This window comes from Lithobates pipiens, unplaced genomic scaffold, assembly GCF_037356315.1.
Source record: "Lithobates pipiens isolate NorthernLeopardFrog02 unplaced genomic scaffold, aLitPip1_a1.2 Scaffold_19, whole genome shotgun sequence".
NCBI lineage: Eukaryota > Metazoa > Chordata > Amphibia > Anura > Ranidae > Lithobates > Lithobates pipiens.
In genome coordinates this window covers 503634703-503656585 of record NW_027507764.1, presented here as the reverse complement: position 1 = coordinate 503656585, position 21883 = coordinate 503634703, and the positions used below count along the sequence as shown (strand labels likewise).

At 43.7% G+C, this 21883-nt stretch overlaps 1 protein-coding gene across 2 annotated transcripts in view; it reads right to left on the bottom strand.

Annotated features, from left to right (window-relative positions):
* MATN2 (matrilin 2) overlaps positions 1-21883 on the bottom strand; it is a 174371-nt gene that overhangs the window by 46998 nt on the left and 105490 nt on the right. For both annotated transcript variants that reach the window (XM_077493077.1, XM_077493078.1), the window contains exons 9-12: positions 15030-15152; positions 11336-11458; positions 9752-9874; positions 1428-1550 (exon numbers count right to left, since the gene is read on the bottom strand). In XM_077493077.1, coding sequence (XP_077349203.1) covers positions 1428-1550; positions 9752-9874; positions 11336-11458; positions 15030-15152 — 492 coding nt within the window. The remainder of the gene's footprint in view (positions 1-1427; positions 1551-9751; positions 9875-11335; positions 11459-15029; positions 15153-21883) is intronic.

Genomic DNA, 21883 nt, shown 5'->3' with positions numbered 1-21883 from the left:
TGGCAATAAATACTGGAAGCTGATTGGTTTCTATGCACAGTTGCCCCGGATTTTTCACTTTCCAGGTTTAGTAAATTACCCCCCCCCCCCCCCTCCATGACTAAAACTAAATCAAAATTTGACATCAAAATTAACACTGGTCTGGAGCCAAACTTAATGAAAGACCTAACTGGACCTCCTGTCAACCAGTCCCCAGTGCAGGTTCTTCCCCCCACTCTCTCTGTTTTTCAAGCAAAGGACATAATAATGCATACTGATGGAGGTGCTGAATCTGCAAACCCCATAAATTAGAACAAGTGGAAAGGTAAGAAATTGTCCCCTACTCTCCAAAGCTTATTGGTGATTACAACTTCCTGATCATCCAACTTTGGGGAATAGAGGACCATGTAAGTACAACTAACTTACAACTTCCCAATCCTCCATTACATATTGGCTGAAAGTTTCTATAAGAACCATTTCTAAAACCTACAGCAGCCACTACTAATTAGTAGACCACAGTCCGGACCCAAAACTAACTGCCAGTCCTATCCAGACCACCAGCCAGCCAGTCCCCAGAGCAGATTCCCACCACTCTTCTGAAGTCATTGGTTGTTAGGACCACCGGCGCTCTATTAACTAGTGATATCATGTGTGTGAAACACCCATAGCATCACACAAGGGCGGAAGTGGAACTTACTTCGTCTAGACCTGCAACCTGCTCCACCTCTCGACTCCCTCCCTCTGCCTGACTGTTACTAATGGGGCATTGTGATGAAGGACAACTTATGTAAGGGGGCTCCTGATGTAAGGGGCACTCTGATATGGACACTTGATGTAAGTGGACACTGCTGAGGGTATTTTTTTTGGTAGACATACAATGACTTATATTTTATCTGAGTCATAACACAAACATGAGATTTGGACCTCTGCAGGAAGTACATTATACTGATCAAAACTCTTTGAATTTCAGTTCAGTACCTTGACTTTTAGCAATGGACAGCAACTTTTCAGCTGTTGGAGAAATGCCCATAGTTCTACAGGGTATTGAAGAACAAAGGAAAAGCCATCTGTGGGTCATGGACTTGCACAGCCATAGATCTGAAGGAAGGCCACACAGGCTGGGTACCTAGTCTATATCTGTTTTACTACTATATTTTATCTTGTTTATCACTGGCAAAAGCATTCACTGTTTTTTTTTTTATCGCTTTGGCATTGTCTCAGTGCCATCTGATATCATCAACATGAAAGGAAGTGTACGAGCAATGTAGCTTTCATTGTCAAGGACTATGCGCATGGAAGTTTTTAGGCAGTCATAAAAGGGAGGAATAAAGATGGAGAAATAATGTCCATTTTTAATTCTTCTTTAGTCCACAACCCAGCGTTCCTCAATATTGCTTTATGAGTAATACATACATTAAAACCAAACCTCCAGCATTTTCTGTACTCACGTCTACATCGCTTTCCATCGTCCACTAAATGGTATCCTTCAAAGCATTTGCAGACATAGGAATTCTCATTATTGACACACAGATGCTCACAGCCATGCTCAGAGGTTTTGCATGGGTCATTACCTATGGGATAGAGTATATGATCCATATTAAAATATTGGATGACCAACAAAGACATACAGTATGTAATGTACTTCCTATTTGTAGAAGTTATCAGGACTCAAATACATGGGCTGCAACAGTGGCGTAGCATGGGTTTTTAGCACCCGGGGCAAGGCAAGAAATCTGCGTCCTCTAACCCATGGACTTTTAGCTCTCCCTGAGTCCCTTCCACTAGTACAGGAGTACTGACAAGCCTGATTCCTACACTGACCTACATGACCCCTATACGGACCACTACACTGACCTACCTGATTCCCATACTGACCACTACACTACCCTGAAAAATATAATGATATGCAGCGCTATAAATGTAGTATTACAAATAAAAAGTTCATAGTGTTTGAAATAAAATCCTTGTTCAGGAGAAAACGCTGGAATCACCCACAGTGTAGACAGAAATACAAATTAGGTGAATACGGACTTATCCTCCACCGAACTTCAACACACCAGGCCTCTTACCAAAAAGAATGGACCACATAATCACAGTTGGTCAAACAGATAAATCCACAGCGCCACAAAACCATTAATGAAGATCACAGATGGCTGGGACTTGCAGTTCCACCAAATAATCAGGGGTACAATAGAAAAGACGAAGCTGCGCAAAAAGTAATAAATTAAAAAGTGATTGAGTAAGCGTGGTATAACGAAAAATCATCTGAATACCACTGAGAACCCTAATTGCTAATAATTTGTTCTCAATGGTATTCAGATGATTTTTCGTTATACCACAGTTACTCACTCACTTTTTAATTTATTATTTTTTGCGCAGCTTCTTCTTTTCTATTGTATTCATTGTTTTGTGCATATATCACAATTTTGAGCTGCAGCCCCTTTTTTTTAATTAGTTAATTATTTATATTAGGTGTAGTGCGGTATTCTTTCCTACAAATAATCAAAGGTGCATGCATAAAATACAAAAGAAGGAACTCCTGATGGTGTAGTATTATAAACCAAGGTTATATTTATTCAAAGAAAAATCCAGGGTACTCACATTTCATCAGATAAAAACAAGCATGTAAAAAACAGCAGTCTGTATAAGCAGCATTTGTTTCCAACCACAAAGATGGCTGCAGTTGGCGCGTTGCAGTGCCGTGACATCAGAACTCCCCCCAACGCTGCGTTTTGTCCAATCGAACGTTGTGGGGGCGTGACCTACCTGACCATTACACTGACCCACCTGATTCCTATACTGACCACTACACTGACCTATCTGCCCACTACACCAGCTTACATGTCTTCTACACTGACCTACCTGATTTCTACACTGTCCCCTACACTGACCTACCTGACCCTTACACTGACTCACCTGATTTCTATACTGACCACTACACTATCTGATTCCTACACTGTCCACTACACACATTATTATTGCTCACTGATTGGTTGCTAGACATTACTGCACATAATTACCGCTTACCCATTGGTTGCTAGAGGTTACTGCAAATTATTATTGCTCACGGACTGCTTGCTAGAGATTACAGCAGACCATTACTGTTCACTGATAAATTTGCTGAATGTTACTGCGCATCATTACCACTCACTGGTTGCTAGAGGTTACTGCACATTATTAATGCCCCCCTAATTGGTTGCTAAAGGTTACAACACATCATCACAGCTCACTGATTGGTTGCTAGAGGTTACGACACAGCATTACAGCACACTTATTGGTTGCTAGAGGTTACAGCACATCATTATAAACCACTGATTGGTTGCTTAAGGTTACAGCACATCATCTCACTGCCTGCACGCCACAGACTGCGGAGGTGACGGGACCAACCAATAGACAAAAAATTCTATAACTAATTATTAGCAATGAGGGTTGAGGGGTGCTCTGTGTACGGTGTGCAGGGTTGAGGGGGTGTGCTGTGTACCGAGTGCAGGGTTGAGGGGGTGCGCTGTGTGCAGGGATGAGGGGGTGCGCTGTATGCAGTGTGCAGGGTTGAGGGGGTGCGCTGTATGCAGTGTGAAGGGTTGAGGAGGTGCGGTGTGTGCAGTGTTGAGGGGGTGCACTATGTACGAGTACGGAGTTCAGCTTTGAGAGGTTACATCTCTGTACATCTCTCCCCCGAAATACAAAGCTCTCTTCCCCACAGATTCCAGTTCAGCGCTCAGCCTCCCCGCCACCTTCCAGTACAGAGCTTCCCTCTGTAGAGGAGTACTCACAATGTCCGTGCAGGCGGCCGGTGAGGAGAAGCTGCTGCCTGTGTGAATGCCTCATTCTCTTCCTCCTGGCCCGGGTTTCCTCCAGTCCTGGGGTGGTTGATGCAGGGTCAGAGTGCCGGGCCGCATAGCAGCACACTGACAGTCAGAACTCAGGAGAAGCTCCCCTTTAAATGTTGGGACCAGGGCAACGCCCCCCCCCCCCATGCCACTGGGATGCATTTACCAACTTATCAGTATTGCTTTCATGCTGATTGTAAAACTTATAGTGCTTAGTATGTTTCGGGTTTGAACATGTACGCTGCCAGCTGAACTTTTTAGTATCTGGTCCGTGGTGACAGAAAATTTCTTTAATGAAAGTTATATATAAAAACTCCAGGAAAGATAATCTACTTGAAATTTAACTGATCCTCATATGACAGGGATTTTAAAACTATGGCCAGCTACAAGATTATGTCTGACCTGGAAGAGCCCCGACTGAATGGCAGTAGATGCACCAGTCTATGTATTATAGCAAACATCCTAGCAAAAACATACACAAGAGGGTGCAAATGCCTAGTGCATTACCACCAAAAGCATTTATTAAAAACACACAACAATGTTATACTCACAAAATTGGAATAAAACAAGCTTATCAATTATCGTACCCCATGACGATGCCAATTCTGTGAGGAAACACGTCGGGAGGATCGAAGTGCTGATGTCACCGCGCGCTACATCCGTCTGTTTGTTAGCACGGGCGTGTGTTCTGTAGCTGGCCAGCCACAATTTTATGCTAATTTAAGTGTTTTTTTGTCTATATGCTGTGCCGTTTTTTACTTTTAAATGAAATAACCTACGGGTTTTACCTATGATTGCTCCATCTTTCCTTCTTTTGAGCATACAATTATCCATCCTTCGCCATATCATTTGGTACCAGCGGGGAGCTGATTGAGCTGGGCTGGGAGACCTTTACAGAGGATTTGTCGATTGGATCGTTTTGGCGATTGGATAATGTGGGGAGATCTTCCGGCTTTCACACTGGAGTGAAAGGGGCAGGTTTTATCCAGGCGCTATTTTTAGCGCTGTAGCTCCTGAAAACCGCCTCATTGTTAAAGGGGCCTTAGTGAAAATGCATGCATGCACCTGAAGATGATTGAGAAATCGGCAGGGGTGCCGATATCGCTGGATTCCTGGACAGGTAAGTGTCCTTATATTAAAAAAGTCAGAAGCTACAGCTTTTGAAGCTATTGGCTTTGATTTTTTTTCCCCCAGACTGGAGCTCCTCTTTAACTACTTCCCGCCTGGCCTATAGCAGAATGACAGCCAGGCGGTTTCGTTATCCTGACTGGGCGCCATATGATGTCCTTCAGGATAACATGCCGCCGCGCGCTCGTGGGGGCGCGCATCGCGGCTATCATGGAGCAGTGTGTCAGTCTGACACACCGCTACACTGATCTCGGTAAAGAGCCTCTGCCGGAGGCTCTTTACCACGTGATCAGCCGGCTGATCATGATGTCAACAGGAAAAGCCGGTGATGGGCTTTTCCTCACTCGCGTCTGACAGATGCGAGTAGAGAAGAGCCAATTGGTGGCTCTCCTGACAGGGTGGGTCTGCGCTGATTTTTTTATCAGCGCAGCCCTCCCCCCTCAGATGCCCACACTGGACCACCAGGGACTCCACTAGGACCACCAGGGAAGTGGGCAACATATGGATGGTCAGGTATGTACCCCCTGGCCATCGACATGTGAAAATGATGCCCAATCTGTGCCAGTCAGTGCCCACAAATGGGCACTGACTGGCACCATCATGTACCAATCAGTGTCATCAGTGCCACCCATCAGTGTCCAGCAGTGCCACCCATCAGTGTCCAGCAGTGCCACCTATCAGTGCCCATCCATGCCACCTATCTGTGCCACCCATAAGTACTCATCAGTGGCACCCAAAAGTACCCATCAGTGCCGCCTATGAGTGCCCATCAGTGCCGCCTATGAGTGCCCATCAGTGCTACATACCAGTGCCACCCATCAGTGCCCATCAGTGCCACCTATCAGTGCCCATCAGTGCCACCTATCAGTGCCCATCATCAGTGCCCATCAGTGCAGCCATATCAGTGCCCGTCATTGAAGAAGAAAACTTACTTATTTACAAAAAAATTTAACAGAAACAAAGAAAAACTTGTTTTTTTTTTCAAAATTTTCTGTCTTTTTTTATTTGTTGCACAAAAAATAAAAATCGCAGGGGTGATCAAATACCACAAAAAGAAATCTCTATTTGTGGGAACAAAATGATAAAAAATGTGTTTGGGTACAGCGTTGCATGACCGCGCAATTGTCATTCAAATTGCTACAGAGCTGAAAGCTGAAAATTGGCCTGGGCAGGAAGGTGTCTAAGTGCCTGGTATTGAAGTGGTTAAGGTAACCTGCTGTTTTCAGGAAGTTATGTACAGCTCCTCCCACCAGCTATGATCTGCCTGCACTGCATAGCGAATCACAGAGGCCCACTGGGTTTGACATGAGTGGGTTTGATGTAATCAAAATAGAACAATTCAATTTACAAATGTCAATAGCATGTGAATTGGGGGGGGGGGGGGGGGGGAGGGGAAGAACCAAGGAAGGCAAAATATAATATATATATATTCAGCTTGAAGTCCAAATTACCCGCCAACCAGACCAGACTAAACATCTATTTTTGTGCAGTTTCTTGTGCCGTGATGAGAATTTTACATCCACATATTCCAGATCTTTTTATTTCTAATATAGAAAAAAATAAAGTAAACAATGAGGAATGTGCAGCCCAAAGCTACTACCGGTATTTCCAGCACAGCAGAGGGTAATAACATGTCCCGGCTATTTCCCAGTGCAGAATAAGTCAGTATTGGGTAACAACCAAAACCTCACTGAACTGGCACTAGACCTTTATAGAGGACTGTAAAAGGCACACTTATCTTTAAGGACAGACCATATAATGATGCAAAGTATGCCGTCATTTGCCCAATGGGGTCTATAAGACAGGGTTATATTCACACAACACAGCCATGGGGAAAACTTCCCTTTAGTATAGAATTTCATCTCTCTAAATGACATGATCTGTAATTCTTCTATATATTTAATTACAATTATCCTTTGCACACTAGCTAAAATTTAAGACATATACTGACATAGGTAGAGTTTGCATTTTCTGCTAATTGGGAAAGAAGGCTGACGGTGATGTGATAAAATGAGCAACCTGGCAGAATGTGCAACCTGTGTCACTTCTTGTGACGTGGAATCAGCTGACGCTCCAAACCGTGCGCACTGCGCATGCGCAACACGTCATATATCCCTTCAGTGGCTGACATTAATGCACTGAGGAATTTGCCTGACAAAATGCTCGACCCACTACTGAGCATTTTGTCAGGAAAATTCCTCTGTGCACTGACGTCAGCCACTGAAGGGATGTACGACGTGTTGCGCCTGCGCACTGCGCGCGGTTTGGAGCGTCAGCTAATTCCATGTCACAAGAAGTGATGCGGGTTGCACATTCTGCCAGGTTGCTCATTTTGTCAGAACAAGTGTAGCATGCGCTGGAGGAGGATGGGCCCACACACATAACATATCAGGCCATGTTCAGACATGTGCCAAGAGGCAGAATTAAAACGTTGGAAAAGTTGTTTCAGTCGGCAGGGTAAAGTAGCCTTATCACACTGACAAAACCATGCTGCTCAAAAAAAGCCTCTACTGACAGGCAATAAGAATAACAACCTAAAAAATATGTCTCATGCACTGTTGTCTGTCATGGGATAAATATCTGCAGTGTTGAACCAAGAGTAGGGTGCTTAGAGGGTGGCTAGAGCAATCCACCCTGGCTACAAGAAGTCATTGACCCATGTAGCTGAGCTCCCAATGTCCACTAATGTAAAGGCGCCATTTTATCACCAAAAAGGTTGGGGGGGGGGATTTTTTCTACTGACCATCAATGTGAGGGGGCATTTCTTTACCAGCTGCCAATGTAGGTGGACATTCTCCATTGACCACAAATGTAAAGGAGAACTTTTCTTCCGAAGGCCGATCTAGTCTTCCATAACTACTAATGTAAGGAAGCACTTTTACACTGACCACTAATGTAAGGGAGCACTTCTCCACTATGCACCAATGTAATTGAGAAATTCCCCACCACCAATATAAGGGAGCACTTCTCTACTGACCACAAATATCAGGGTATACTTCTCTACTGCCCACCAATATTAGGGTACACTTCTCTAGTAACCACCAATATAACGGTATATTTCTCTAGTAACCACCAATATAAGGGTACACATTTCTAATAACCATCAATGTAAGGGAGCACTTTGCCACTATGCACCAATGTAATTAGGAACTTCTCCACTACCAATATAAAGGAACACTTCTCTACTGACCTCCAATATCAGGGTACACTTCTCTAGTAAACATTAATATAAGGGTATTCTTCTCTAATAACCACCAATATAAGGGTATACTTCTCTGCTAACCATCATTATAAGGGTATACTTCTCTACTGACCTCCAATGCAAGGAGGCACTTCTCCACTATGCACCAATGTAATCGAAAACTTCTCCACTACCAATATAAGGGAGCACGTCTCTTCTGACCACCAAGGGTACACTTCTCTACTGACCACCAATATAAGGGTACACTTCTCTACTGACCACCAATACCAGGGTACACTTCTCTAGTAACCATCAATTTAAGGGTATACTTCTCAAATAACCACCAATATAAGGGTATACTTCTCTACTAACCATCATTATAAGGGTACACTTCTCTACTAACCATCATTATAAGGGTACACTTCTCTACTAACCATCATTATAAGGGTACAGTTCCCTACTGACCTCCAATGTAAGGGGTGCTTCTCAACTATGCACCAATGTAATTGGAAACTTCTCCCCTGCCAATATAAGGAAGCACTTCTCTACTGACCACCAATATAAGGGTACACTTCTCTACTGACCACCAATTTAAGGGAGCACTTCTCCACTATGCACCAATGTAATTGGGAACTTCCCTACCAATATAAGGAAGCACTTCTCTACTGACCACCAATATAAGGGTACAATTCTATACTGACCATCAATGTAAAGGAGAACTTCTTCTCTATGCACCAATGTAATTGGAAACTTCTCCACTACCAATATAAGGGAGCACTTCTCTACTGACTGCCAATATAAAAGGGTACACTTCTCTACTAACCACCAATATAAGGGTACACTTTTCTACTGACCACCAATATAAGGGTATACTTCTCTACTGACCACCAATGAAAGAGAGCACTTATCCACTATGCACCAATGTAATTGGAAACTTCTCCACTACCAATATAAGGGAGCACTTCTCTACTGACCACCAATATAAGGGTATACTTCTCTACTGACCACCAATGAAAGAGAGCACTTATCCACTATGCACCAATGTAATTGGAAACTTCTCCACTACCAATATAAGGGAGCACTTCTCTACTGACCACCAATATAGGGTACAATTCTCCACTGACCATCAATGTAAAGGAGAACTTCTCTATGCACCAATGTAATTGGAAACTTCTCCACTAGCAATATAAGGGAGCACTTCTCTACTGACCACCAATATATGGGTACACTTCTCTACTAACCACTAATATAAGGGTACACTTCTCTACTGACCACCAATATAAGGGTATACTTCTCTACTGACCACCAATGTAAGGGAGCACTTCTACACTATGCACCAATGTAATTGGGAATTTCTCCACTAACAATATAAAGAAGCACTTCTCTACTGACCACCAATATAAGGGTACACTTCTCTACTGATCAGCAATAAAAGGTTTCACTTCTCTACTGACCACCAATTATAAGGGTACACGTATGCACATAGGTATAAATCAGCAGAAATCAGAGGAATAAATATAGAAAGAAAATGCAGACTTCCATTTTTTTATTCTAAAAAAAATGTTCCTGGATATCTAGGTAGTCACAAACCTCTTTATCAGTAAATCAGAAAATTTGCATTTCTCATACTTACTTCTACAGCTTTTTCCATCTTCAGCTAAACTGTATCCTTCAAAGCATTTGCACATATAGGAATTCTCATTATTGACACACAGATGCTCACAGCCATGCTCAGAGGTTTTACAGGGGTCTTTACCTGTGAGATAGAATTCATGTACCGTATAAGCCATAATAAAATATCAGTTTAGAAACATGGACATATTTAATTTGCTTCCTATTTGTGTTACTAGGAACTTGTCAGGAGATAAACACATAAGCTGCCCTTACTGATTTTATGAGAATGGTAATTTGTTACACGGATCACCAAAGTGGCAACTTTTCACTGACCACTAATGTAAGGGAGCACTTTACTGACCACCGATATATGGTGATATCTCTTTACTGAGCACAAATGTATGGGGCACATTACTGACCAATGTAGGTAGGTATGTTAGCATAGACCTCCAGTGAAGGGCACTATACCTAAGGTCACTACTGTAATATGAGGGGGGAACTACACTGACCACCAAAGTATGGTGACAACTCTTCAGTGAACATAAATATATGAGAGCACTATACTGGCTAATGTAAGGGGACATATAATCATAGACCACCATAGAGAATTATACCAAAGGCCACCGGTATAATATATGGGGGCACTCTATGGACCACCAATGTAAAAGTGGCACTATACTGACCATCAAGGTAAAGGGGGTACTACACTGACCATCAATACAAGGGGGCTCTACAATGACTACTAATGTAAGAGAGCACTACACTACACCAATATAAGGGGGCACTATTCTGACAATCAATGTCAGAATAGTGACCTTACTCACCAAAATGTAATAGGGGCACTACAATGACCACCAATGTAACAGGGTACTAGGCTGACGACCAATGTGATGGGGGCTCTATACTGACAAACAATGTAAAGGGGAGCTACCAGTGTAAAAGGGGGGCACCTCACTGACTACCTATGTAAGAGAGCACTACACTGATGACTCTACATAGTGCACACCCTAAATATACTCAGGAATGCTGTACTCTATAAGCATTGTTGTGCAGTACTTTCTCCTGACCACTGCACCAACTCTGTTACTTTTCTGGTCATTATTATATGATTATTACACAAATGATTTTAACTTATAAAAGGGGGGGGGGGGTGAGTTAAAAATCACCTTCTGCAGATGATATATATATATACAGTCAAATAACTGTGCTGCCATTCCCTGCTTGGATCATCTGTTGCCTCTGCTTACTGTAATGTTGGACCAGCTGCATACTTGTTAAAGGTCCCTCATCAACTTATTTTATACTACATGTCCTGATTTTTTAAAATGTGGTAAACCACAGTGCATAGAAGTGAGATAGACTCATAATACTAAATGAGATTTGTACATGAAAGGCATTTTAAAGGGGAAAGTGGAATGACGTTTATTTTAGACTCTACCTGCCCTGAAGCTGGAAACGATGGTTGAGAAAATAACTGTCACTGTCATTATCACTGTGAAAAGCATATGCTGGAACAATTGTTGACATATCTGTGTGGGCATCACACATCCTATCACAGGCTGCAATGATCTCCCAATGTATATAAAGCATAAAAGTCACTCACTTTGACATGTCTTCTTATCATCACGAAGAAAATATCCCTCGGAGCATTGGCACTTGAAGGATCCATCAGCATTCACACACAAGTGCTCGCAGCCATGTTCATTCAGGGCACAGTGATCAACCGCTAAAATACAAAGTCATTTAAAAAAAAAAAGTACATTAAATGAAGCTTGGATCTGAAGCTCTGATGGGTTGGATCAGCCAAAAGGTCTGCCCGAATCACACAAGGCAAATCATCTTATACAACAACAATAACAAAGAAACCTACATTTTTTGTTCCAACCAACTAAACTATATTACCGTATTAAAATATATTACTATGGCATATATATAAAATTCATGGCAATTTCACCCACAACTGACATGTTTTAGAGTAATTTAGTCAACAGGCTGCTTTCTAGATCCCTAAAAATAATCCAATGTTGCCATTCCCTACAGTAGCTTGTTTTGGCTTAGGAACAAAGGAGAGAGAAACAGATAAGGGAAACAGGAAGATGGGGGAAGGAAAACAGAGCAGGGGCACAGGAAGAGGGGGAAAGAAAACAGAGCAGGGTCACAAGAAGATGGGGGGAAGGAAAAAAGAGCAGGGGCACAGGAAGAGGGGGAAGGAAAACAGAGCATGGGGCACAGGAAGAGAAGATAAGGAAAACAGGGCAGGGTACAGGAAGAGGGGGAAGGAAAACAGAGCATGGGGCACAAGAAGATGGGGGGAAGGAAAACAGAGCAGGGTCACAAGAAGATGGGGGGAAGGAAAAAAGAGCAGGGGCACAGGAAGAGGGGGAAGGAAAACAGAGCATGGGGCACAGGAAGAGAAGATAAGGAAAACAGGGCAGGGTACAGGAAGAGGGGGAAGGAAAACAGAGCATGGGGCACAAGAAGATGGGGGGAAGGAAAACAGAGCAGGGTCACAAGAAGATGGGGGGAAGGAAAAAAGAGCAGGGGCACAGGAAGAGGGGGAAGGAAAACAGAGCATGGGGCACAGGAAGAGAAGATAAGGAAAACAGGGCAGGGTACAGGAAGAGGGGGAAGGAAAACAGAGCATGGGGCACAAGAAGATGGGGGGAAGGAAAACAGAGCAGGGTCACAAGAAGATGGGGGGAAGGAAAAAAGAGCAGGGGCACAGGAAGAGGGGGAAGGAAAACAGAGCATGGGGCACAGGAAGAGAAGATAAGGAAAACAGGGCAGGGTACAGGAAGAGGGGGAAGGAAAACAGAGCATGGGGCACAAGAAGATGGGGGGAAGGAAAACAGAGCAGGGTCACAAGAATATGGGGGAAGGAAAAAAGAGCAGGGGCACAGGAAGAGGGGGAAGGAAAACAGAGCATGGGGCACAGGAAGAGAAGGGAAGGAAAACAGGGCAGGGTACAGGAAGAGGGGGGAAGGAAAACAGAGCATGGGGCACAAGAAGATGGGGGGAAGGAAAACAGAGCAGGGTCACAAGAAGATGGGGGGAAGGAAAAAAGAGCAGGGGCACAGGAAGAGGGGGAAGGAAAACAGAGCATGGGGCACAGGAAGAGAAGATAAGGAAAACAGGGCAGGGTACAGGAAGAGGGGGAAGGAAAACAGAGCATGGGGCACAAGAAGATGGGGGGAAGGAAAACAGAGCAGGGTCACAAGAATATGGGGGAAGGAAAAAAGAGCAGGGGCACAGGAAGAGGGGGAAGGAAAACAGAGCATGGGGCACAGGAAGAGAAGGGAAGGAAAACAGGGCAGGGTACAGGAAGAGGGGGGAAGGAAAACAGAGCATGGGGCACAAGAAGATGGGGGGAAGGAAAACAGAGCAGGGGCACAGGAAGAGGGGGGAAGGAAAATAGGGCAGGGGCACAGGAAGAGAGGGGAAGGAAAACAGAGCAGGTGCACAGGAAGAGGGGGAAAGGATATCTACAGAATATCTACACAGAAAGAAGAACATAATATCTACACAGAAAGATGGGGGGCAAAACGAACATGGCCACAGAAAGAGGAGAGAGAGAGAAAACAGATCAGCGGCAGAGGAAGAGGGGGGAGAGAGAGAGAACAGAGAAGGTGCACAGGAAGAGGGGGGAAGGAAAACAGAGCAGGTGCACAGGAAGTGGGGGGAGAAAACAAAGCAAGGGCACAGAAAAAGGAGAGACAGAGAGAGAAAACAGAGAAGAGGCACAGGAAGAGGGGAGAGAGAAATCAGAGCAGGTGCACAGGGAGAAGTGAGAGAGAAAATAGAGCAGATGCATAGGAAAAGGGAAGGGGAAAGAAACGCAAAAGAAAGGGAAAAGGGAAAACATAACAGGTGCACAGGATTAGAGGAGAGAGACATTAGCACAGGTGTGCAGAAAAAGGTGAGACAATAAAAAAGTGCTGAGACCTGAGCAATTCCTGCTTGTATTGCAAAATTTGAGGATGAAATGCTACACAATTGTTATACCTACAGAGGTTAGTGAGAGCTTATTTTAAAGTGTATTTGCTACTTGTAAAAAACATAGTATGTAAATATTTTGTTGTCCACAAGCTGGCCGTAGTTCTGCTATAAATTGTGGCAAGGCAGCGCTTTCATTTTGAATAAACACTAAACGGACCTGTGACTTGATTCAGCACAGCGTGTCACAATCCACAGATGGACCAAATGTGTGTGTTGTGGTGCACTAAAACCCAGGGCTATTATGGCATGTTAGGGATGTGCATTGGAAGCCATTTAAAATGAATGGTTCTTTACCATAGTTCCAGCATTACCGCATGTTTGGGTTACATATGGTAAGCCATGTGTGTTACTGAACCTTACCACAAAGTAGATATGAATCCATTTGAACTAATAGAACAAATGACTCCCTATAGTGTAAGCTACACAGTAGCAGTGAATTGCAGATAATCGCAACATGCTGCAACTGCATGTGGTTGTATGAAGGATTTGCTTGGTTCCATCAGATAATGACTGTTTGCTGCTCTTCTACTCATAACTTAACAAAATAAAATCACCAATCAGATCAGTGGATCACAGTATGATATCTAATGATACCTTAGATTGTAAGCTCCTTGAGGGTAGGGACCAATTTGAATGTACAATGTATATGTAAAGCGCTGCGTAAATTGACGGCGCTATATAAGTACCTTAAATAATAATAATAATAATAATAATGATCACATTGTCTATAGCTGTTTATACCTAATCATTGGTAATTTTTGAATTGTGCATTTTTTCAAATTAGTGCTTTCTAAAATTTTACTGAAATGATAAAATAGTAGCGTACATATATGACTGCGCATTCCTATCTTTTCCAGACCCTTATAAATGGAATGGCAATATTTTCAGGACTGCACAGAATTACGACTCCAGTACTTTCATATGTTATGGCCTCTGAACGCACAATCAGTGTGATGTCACAGGACACCTCTGAGGCATCCGAATATCAGCTCGGCTACCTCAGTTTTATCACTGTCTTTATTTTCTAGTGAATGGACAGAATATTTTGGGTCCATGTGCTGAAATGTTTAATCCACAGCAACCAATCAGGTGTCCATGATTAAAAGTGTGAACCAAAATCTAGCTAAATAATATAATAAATGTAATAAAATTTGCAATTTTTTATTTTATTTTATTACAAAGTTGGTCAAATTCTCCAATGAAAGCCTACAAAATGGCCTCCAAAAACATATGTAGGAGGCAGGTGCTCTTGGAGGGAATATTTTTCATATTACTCTATTGTTATGACATCAGGCACTTACGACTGCAGGTCTTCTTATCTCTGTTTAGCTTAAACCCTTCATAGCACTGGCACTCATACGATTCTTCTGTGTTCCTACAGATTTGCTGACATCCATGACTGCTCTCAGCACAGTGGTCCACTTCTGTAACAAGCGCATAAAAAAAAATAGAACATAAGAACCACAATTAGATATAACTACTTGCACTACAACAATGGTTTTACACAAAAAATATATAGAATTGCAGCTAAAATGTAGAGCTGAATTGATTACTTTGATCTATTCTGGGCCCTGTAGCTGCAGGCTTGCCTGTCCCCCCCCGTCTTTCCAGAAAACACTGGAACATAGTGGGTGGAGAGTGTAAAGACTGGGCTGACCATGTATACAGCCTCAGCCAATCCCTGGTCAGAGAGTGAGCAGCAGGAGGATGACAGATGAATATAGGGTAATGAGCAGAGAATGGTAGGGTCCTTTGCCTGCTGGCGAGTGACCCTGCTTGGAAGTACTGTTAAACCTTCCAAAGCTTTAAGAACCTGAAAGGGGTTCTGCATGAGGTGAAAGATCATCCCCAAGTCGCAGGAACAACCAGGCAATGTCCAAGAAGGATCTTATCAGGAGACTGTTGGTGCAGTGTCAGCTGTAACTGGAATGAGGCATCCAGATAGTCAGTGAGGCAGTGAGTAGGCCCAAGAGAAGACCTGGGAGAGAGACTGTTGCCATTGTGCCCCTTCTTTGCTAGAGGAACTGTTCCAGACCTATGGGCCAGGGTTGTTTCCATGGTGGGAGCCCCCTGTGCTGAATTGTTTGCTATTTCCTTCATAGAAGCCTCTATTTTTACAGGTAACCGTTTGCTAGATAGTGTCCTCCATCAAGTTGTAGGTTCTGGGTAACCCAAGGCTTTTCCCAATCCCTATCCCAGTTCTAGAAAATAAAATAAAAACCACAAAACGACACTATCTGCCTGTGTGAAGTATTAAGTGAAACAATAACTTTCGACTGGCTGTTTGCACCAAATTGGGATCAGAACCTGGGTTGAACAGTAGGACAAGTATAGAACAGTATAGACTCTGCGCTACAAACAAATGACCTTGTGAGTTTACCTGTTAAAACTCCATTGCTTAAGAACAGCTGATGGCGAGGCACTGGACACACATTTTCACAGGTTCTTAGAAGGTGGACAAAGTCATTACTTGAGCCCAATGGCAGCTTGCCACAAAACAGGGACACCTTAGGGGAGGAGTTTCAACTGAATTGAGAATTTCAAGGGTAATAGTTCAAATAAAAAATACCCTGTCATTTTGCTGTGAACACTGATTGTCCTCCCTAATATCCTCTGCCTGCAGACCAATCTGCAAAGGAACACTTTCAAGTTTATATAATATTCTGTTGTTCCACCCGACCCTGATAAAGAGTTTTGTGGTCCCTTTACTTGCAGTCCCCGGTTGAGCAATTAAAGATTTTGGACTCTCAAGATTTTCCTTTGGGGCTTCCATAAGTGACATTTTCTAACTCTTTTAGTTTAGCTAGGTCAGGGGTGCCCAACCTTTTGAAGAGTGAGGGCCACTTAAGCAACTTGGTAACTGGTCGCGGGCCACAATCTGTATATGTAGAGCGGATATGGACACAGCCCACTCTACTCTGTGGGGCCCCCTATCCAATTCAACCAGATGGAAGGGGACTGATCCCCTTCTGGTTTTTTTTTTGTGGATTGGATTGGAGGTAGGTGGGTGCAAATGGACACAAGTCCGTTTACATCTGCCATTCCATAGAGGTGAATGGAGGGTCCGCATGTGTTGAACCGAAAGGGGCCTAAGGCTGCTTTCACACTGATGTGCGGCAGTTTACCTGCACTGCGGGTGCAGTACAGTGCACCTGTGGCTTTCCTGCAGGTTAGCTGAACTTTGCGATTGATGTCTATTATAACCTGCAGGTGTGGTGCACTTTCTGAAAGTGCACCAAACCCGCAGATAATAACAGAAGTCTATGGCTCAGTGCTGGTAACCCGAAGGTGCAATTCGCTGCATCTGCGGATTCGTTTGAAAGCAGCCCAGTAATCACTGCAGAACAGATATGCCCATGTATACACTGCTTTTAGTAATAAACGTATCTTTAATAACAGTCTTCCATTCAGGTTTCGCCGGCTGTTGCTGTCCCAGGCAGAATGCATTTGGTATCACTCCGCTTGGGACAGGAGCTAGCACTATACAGAAAGCATTGACAAAAGCGTCTCTGCTCCCTCCGCAGCCACTTGCTTCCTCTACTGCTGGCTTCATTTAAAACACTGATGCTCTGGGATGGCGGGTCAGCAACCCATGATCTGGGCTTAAGAACCTGCTATCCCAAAGCAGGAGGTTGCGGGCCACATGTGGCCCCCCGGGCTACTGGTTGGGCACCCCTGCGCTAGGTGGTGTGCCAGACTATTCGCCCGTGTGTGGGCTCCGGCGCACTTTTTCTTCCCAAAAGTCCAGCAGACTTAGAAAGAAGTCTTGACTCAAAATTGTCCACCTGTCTGTGTGCTAGTCCACCGGACTTTTCAAATGAACGGACTTGCCCACACACGGAGTAAAGTCCATTTATTTTGAACGTGACTCCAGGTAGACGGGACTAGCGAAGGAAGTCAATGTTGCCGCCTCCATCGAGATTGACACCTTGCTAGCCCCGTTGCCTGGTATGGATTGAAAGGGGAACCCCTACGCCGAAAAAACTGTGTGGGAGTCCCCCCAAAGTCCATACCAGACCCTTATCCGAGCACGCAGCCCGGACGGTCAGGAAAGGGGGTGGGGACGAGCGAGTGCCCCCCCCTCCTGAACCATACCAGGCCGCATGCCCTCAACATAGGGGATGGGTGCTTTAGCGAAGGGGGCGCCCTGTGGCCCCCCCACCCCAAAGCAGCTTGTCCCCATGTTGATGAGGACAAGGGCCTCTTCCTGACAACCCTGGCCAATAACATTAAAGCAGAGCGCCACCCAAAATTGGAAGCTCCATTTGTCTACCTCCTACCCCCCCTCCCCTGCCACATTTGCCACCTTTTGGGGGGGGGGGGGGATCAGGTACCTGGTTTTGACAGATGCCAGCTCCCACCGTCAGACTAAGTTGGCCACAGCGAACTGAGCCGGATGTTTGGCCCCCCTTCTTCCCCTGCAGCCTTTAGGGAGTCTTCACAGGTCCTAGAAGACTGCAGCCCACTCACAAAGTGCAGCGCACTTCGAGCATGCGCATTTGAAAACCTGCTGTGAAGCCGCAAGGCTTCACTGCCGGTTTCCCTTTGTCAAGATAGTGGCGCCAGCACCCGACAGCTGATTGAAGAATTGGCTTGGGTGAGGACACCACTGGATGCCTGGAAAGGTAAGTGCCCTAATATTAAAAGTCAGCAGCTACAGTATTCGTAGCTGCTGACTTTTAATTTTCTTTGTGGGGGGGGGGGGGCTCTGCTGTAGCTATTTTTAATCCTCGTGCAACTAATCTCAGTAAATAAATAAGAAGGTCTATTATATTTATTTGTTTTAAACTTTTTTTTTCTTTTTACATTTACTCAGTTGCTTTTTGTATTGTGGCCTAGGCCAAACTGATGTCATATATCTCAGGAGTCCTCCATGGGAATTTTTGTTTCTTTCATCTGGAAGAGGGGAGCAGGGGTTTTCTCGGCTAAGCACACCTTCCTGCCTTGATGCCTAAGCTAAGGGCAGATGGATTCCAGGGAAAAAGGCTACATGAATCATCTTCCATTACTAAAGATGGCCATGGCTAGAACTGCTAGAAATGCTTGGGGAGGCGGTTGGGTTTCAAATAGATTTTCTACCTAAAGAAAGCATGGATGGAGTTTGCTTTGAATATTAAAATGAACTAATTTCTTATTTTGTGGTGCTCAGATACAGTTTATACCTCTTTAAACGCATTGATAACGCATACAAAACATTCATGAACATCAGCCTCATAACAAAATCTGAGCTGATGTCATGTATGTCAGGGTTGCTTCTTTGGCTGGTCTGGCTTAATTTCCTATTACAGGCCCAAATATTTGAAGAAGATGACCTTCCTTCCAAACAAAGTAATTTGCAGTAAATGACTCAGGTAAATACCTGGCCTCATTACATATTTATTAGCCAATTGTGACTTTTGCCTAGAGTGCTCTTTTGTACCATTTGTCCGGGTCACACTTCTGAAATAAATAGCTGCTGAGAGTCGAAGACAAAGTGCTTCTCTTTATTCTGACTAAATGATACTTTAATAATTCATGCATGAGATCATCCTGCGTATAACAAGTTACAAAAATCTCCTGATTCTATTAATGAATAGTGCTGAATAAAGTAAGGCCATTAATTCCGGAAATGTCTGGGCTGTCTAAATGATTAGGTCCCAAGAATTCTGCATCCGAATGAGAAGGATCAAGAAGCAGCTTCAGAAAGCGTGCCTGGGGCGTCCTGGATATACAGTGCCTTGCAAAAGTATTGACCCCCTTGGCATTTTTCGTGTTTTGTTGCCTCACAACCTGGAATAACATGGATTGTTTGAGGATTTGCATAATTTAATTTACAGAATGTGCCCACAACTTTGAAGATTTTTTTTTTTTTATTGTGAAGCAAACAACAAATAGGACAAAAAAACAGAAAAATTCAATGTACATAACTATTCATCCCCCTAAAGTCAATACCTTGTAGAGCCATCTTTTGCGGCTATAACAGCTCCAAGTCGCTTTGGATAAGTCTCTATGAGCTTGCCACATCTTACCACTGGGATCTTTGCCCATTCCTCCTTGCAAAACTGCTCCAGCTCCTTCATGTTGGATGGTTTGTGCTTGTGAACAGCAATCTTTAAGTCTGACCACAGATTTTCTATTGGATTGAGGTCTGGGCTTTGACTAGGCCGTTCCAACACATTTACATGTTTCCCCTTAAACCACTCAAGTGTTGCTTTAGCCATGTGTTTGGAGTCATTGTCCTGCTGGAAGGTGAACCTCCATCCTAGCCTCAAATCACACACAGAGTGGTACAGGTTTTGCTCAAGAATATCCCTGTATTTAGCACCATCCATCTTTCCCTCAACTCTGACCAGTTTCCCAGTCTCAACTGCTGAAAAACATTCCCACAGCATGATGCTGCCACAATCATGTTTCACTGATGGTGTTCTTTGGGTGATGTGATGTGTTTGCGCCAGACATAGCGTTTTCTTTGATGGCCAAAAAGTTCAGTTTTAGTCTCATCAGACCAGAGAACCTTCCTTAATACATTCTGGGAGTCTCCCACATGCCTTTTTGCAAACTCAAAATATGCCATTTTGTTTTTTTGCTGAAAGTAATGGCTTTTTTTCTGGCCACTCTGCCACAAAGCCCAACTCTATGGAGCGTACGGCTTATTGTCGTCCTATGTACAGATACTCCAGTCTCTGCTGTGGAACTCTGCAGCTCCTCCATTGTTACCTTAGGTCTTTGCGCTGCCGCTCTGATTAATGCCCTCCTTGCTCGGTCTGAAGTTTTGGTGTGCGGCCGTCTCTTGGCAGGTTTGCTGTTGTGCCATGTTCTTTCCATTTGGTTATGATAGTTTTGATGGTGCTCCTAGGGATCATCAAAGATTTGGATATTTTTTTATAACCTAACCCTGTGGCATGTTCTTTCCATTTGGTTATGATAGATTTGATGGTGCTCCTAGGGATCATCAAAGATTTGGATATTTTTTTATAACCTAATCCTGTACTTCTCAACAACATTGTCCCTTATTTGTTTGGAGAGTTCCTTGGTCTTCATGGCAGTGTTTGGTTAGTGGTGCCTCTTGCTTAGGTGTTGCAGCCTCTGGGGCCTTTCACAAAGGTGTGTATATGTAATGACAGGTCATGTGACACTTCATCACTTCTAATTCACCAACTTAGACTATTGTGTTCTGATCCATCACATACAATTCAGATAAAAAAAATAAAATAACTAAAGGCTGTAATGTAACAAAATAGATAAAAAGCCAACGGGGGTGAAAACTTTTGCAAGGCAATAAGGTACTGCATATTTACACCTTTCAGATGCCAGAGGGCGCAATGGAACTGAAGGTGATGGCACAGTCAGGCATGGCCCATGCGCCATAGGCAGCGACAGCGCTAGAAAAACTATTTTTTAATTTCAATTTTCACTGGATCATGGGGGTGCACCATTTCCCGCTGGAGCAGAAGATGGGGTGAGTATATAGTTTCAGGTCGCCCCTGGACACAGAGGCGGCTCTAGGCTTCATGAGGCCTTAGGCAAATTTGAGATATGAGGCCCCACTCATGCCCATAATGGGAAAAATAGTTTAAGCAATAAAAACGAACTGTATAAATTGCATATATTAAGAGTTTTGAATTTTATGAACTATGAATTAACCATTTAAAGAAGAATTGGTTAGAGAAAATTCTGAAATCAAATATATATATTATATATTACACACATATTTCTCCAATTACATGAAGGTCAGGTTAATATAACCCAGCCAGCACAGAGTTCCCCCATATATCAGAGTCTGCAGGATTCCCCCTTAAAGTGCAAGGGGAACTCTGTTGTAAAGGGGAATTCTGCAGATCATGATCTAAGGGAGAACTTGCAGACTTTAGAGGGGAATTCTAATGTGCAGACATACTACAGGAGATGATCAGAGACTGCAGACATGATACAGAAGATGATCAGAGACTGCAGACATGATACAGAAGATGATCAGAGACTGCAGACATGGTACAAGAGATGGTCAGAGACTGGGGACATGAATGGGCTGAAACTGAATTGCACTGCACCTGGGTCACATGTGAATTGCACAAAAAGCACAGTACGTTCCTGTGCGATTCACACTTTTCTCCACTAACTTGCCTGGAAGGGGTATACTAGTTTGGGCAATGGGAGAATTTATCCACATCTCTTGTGT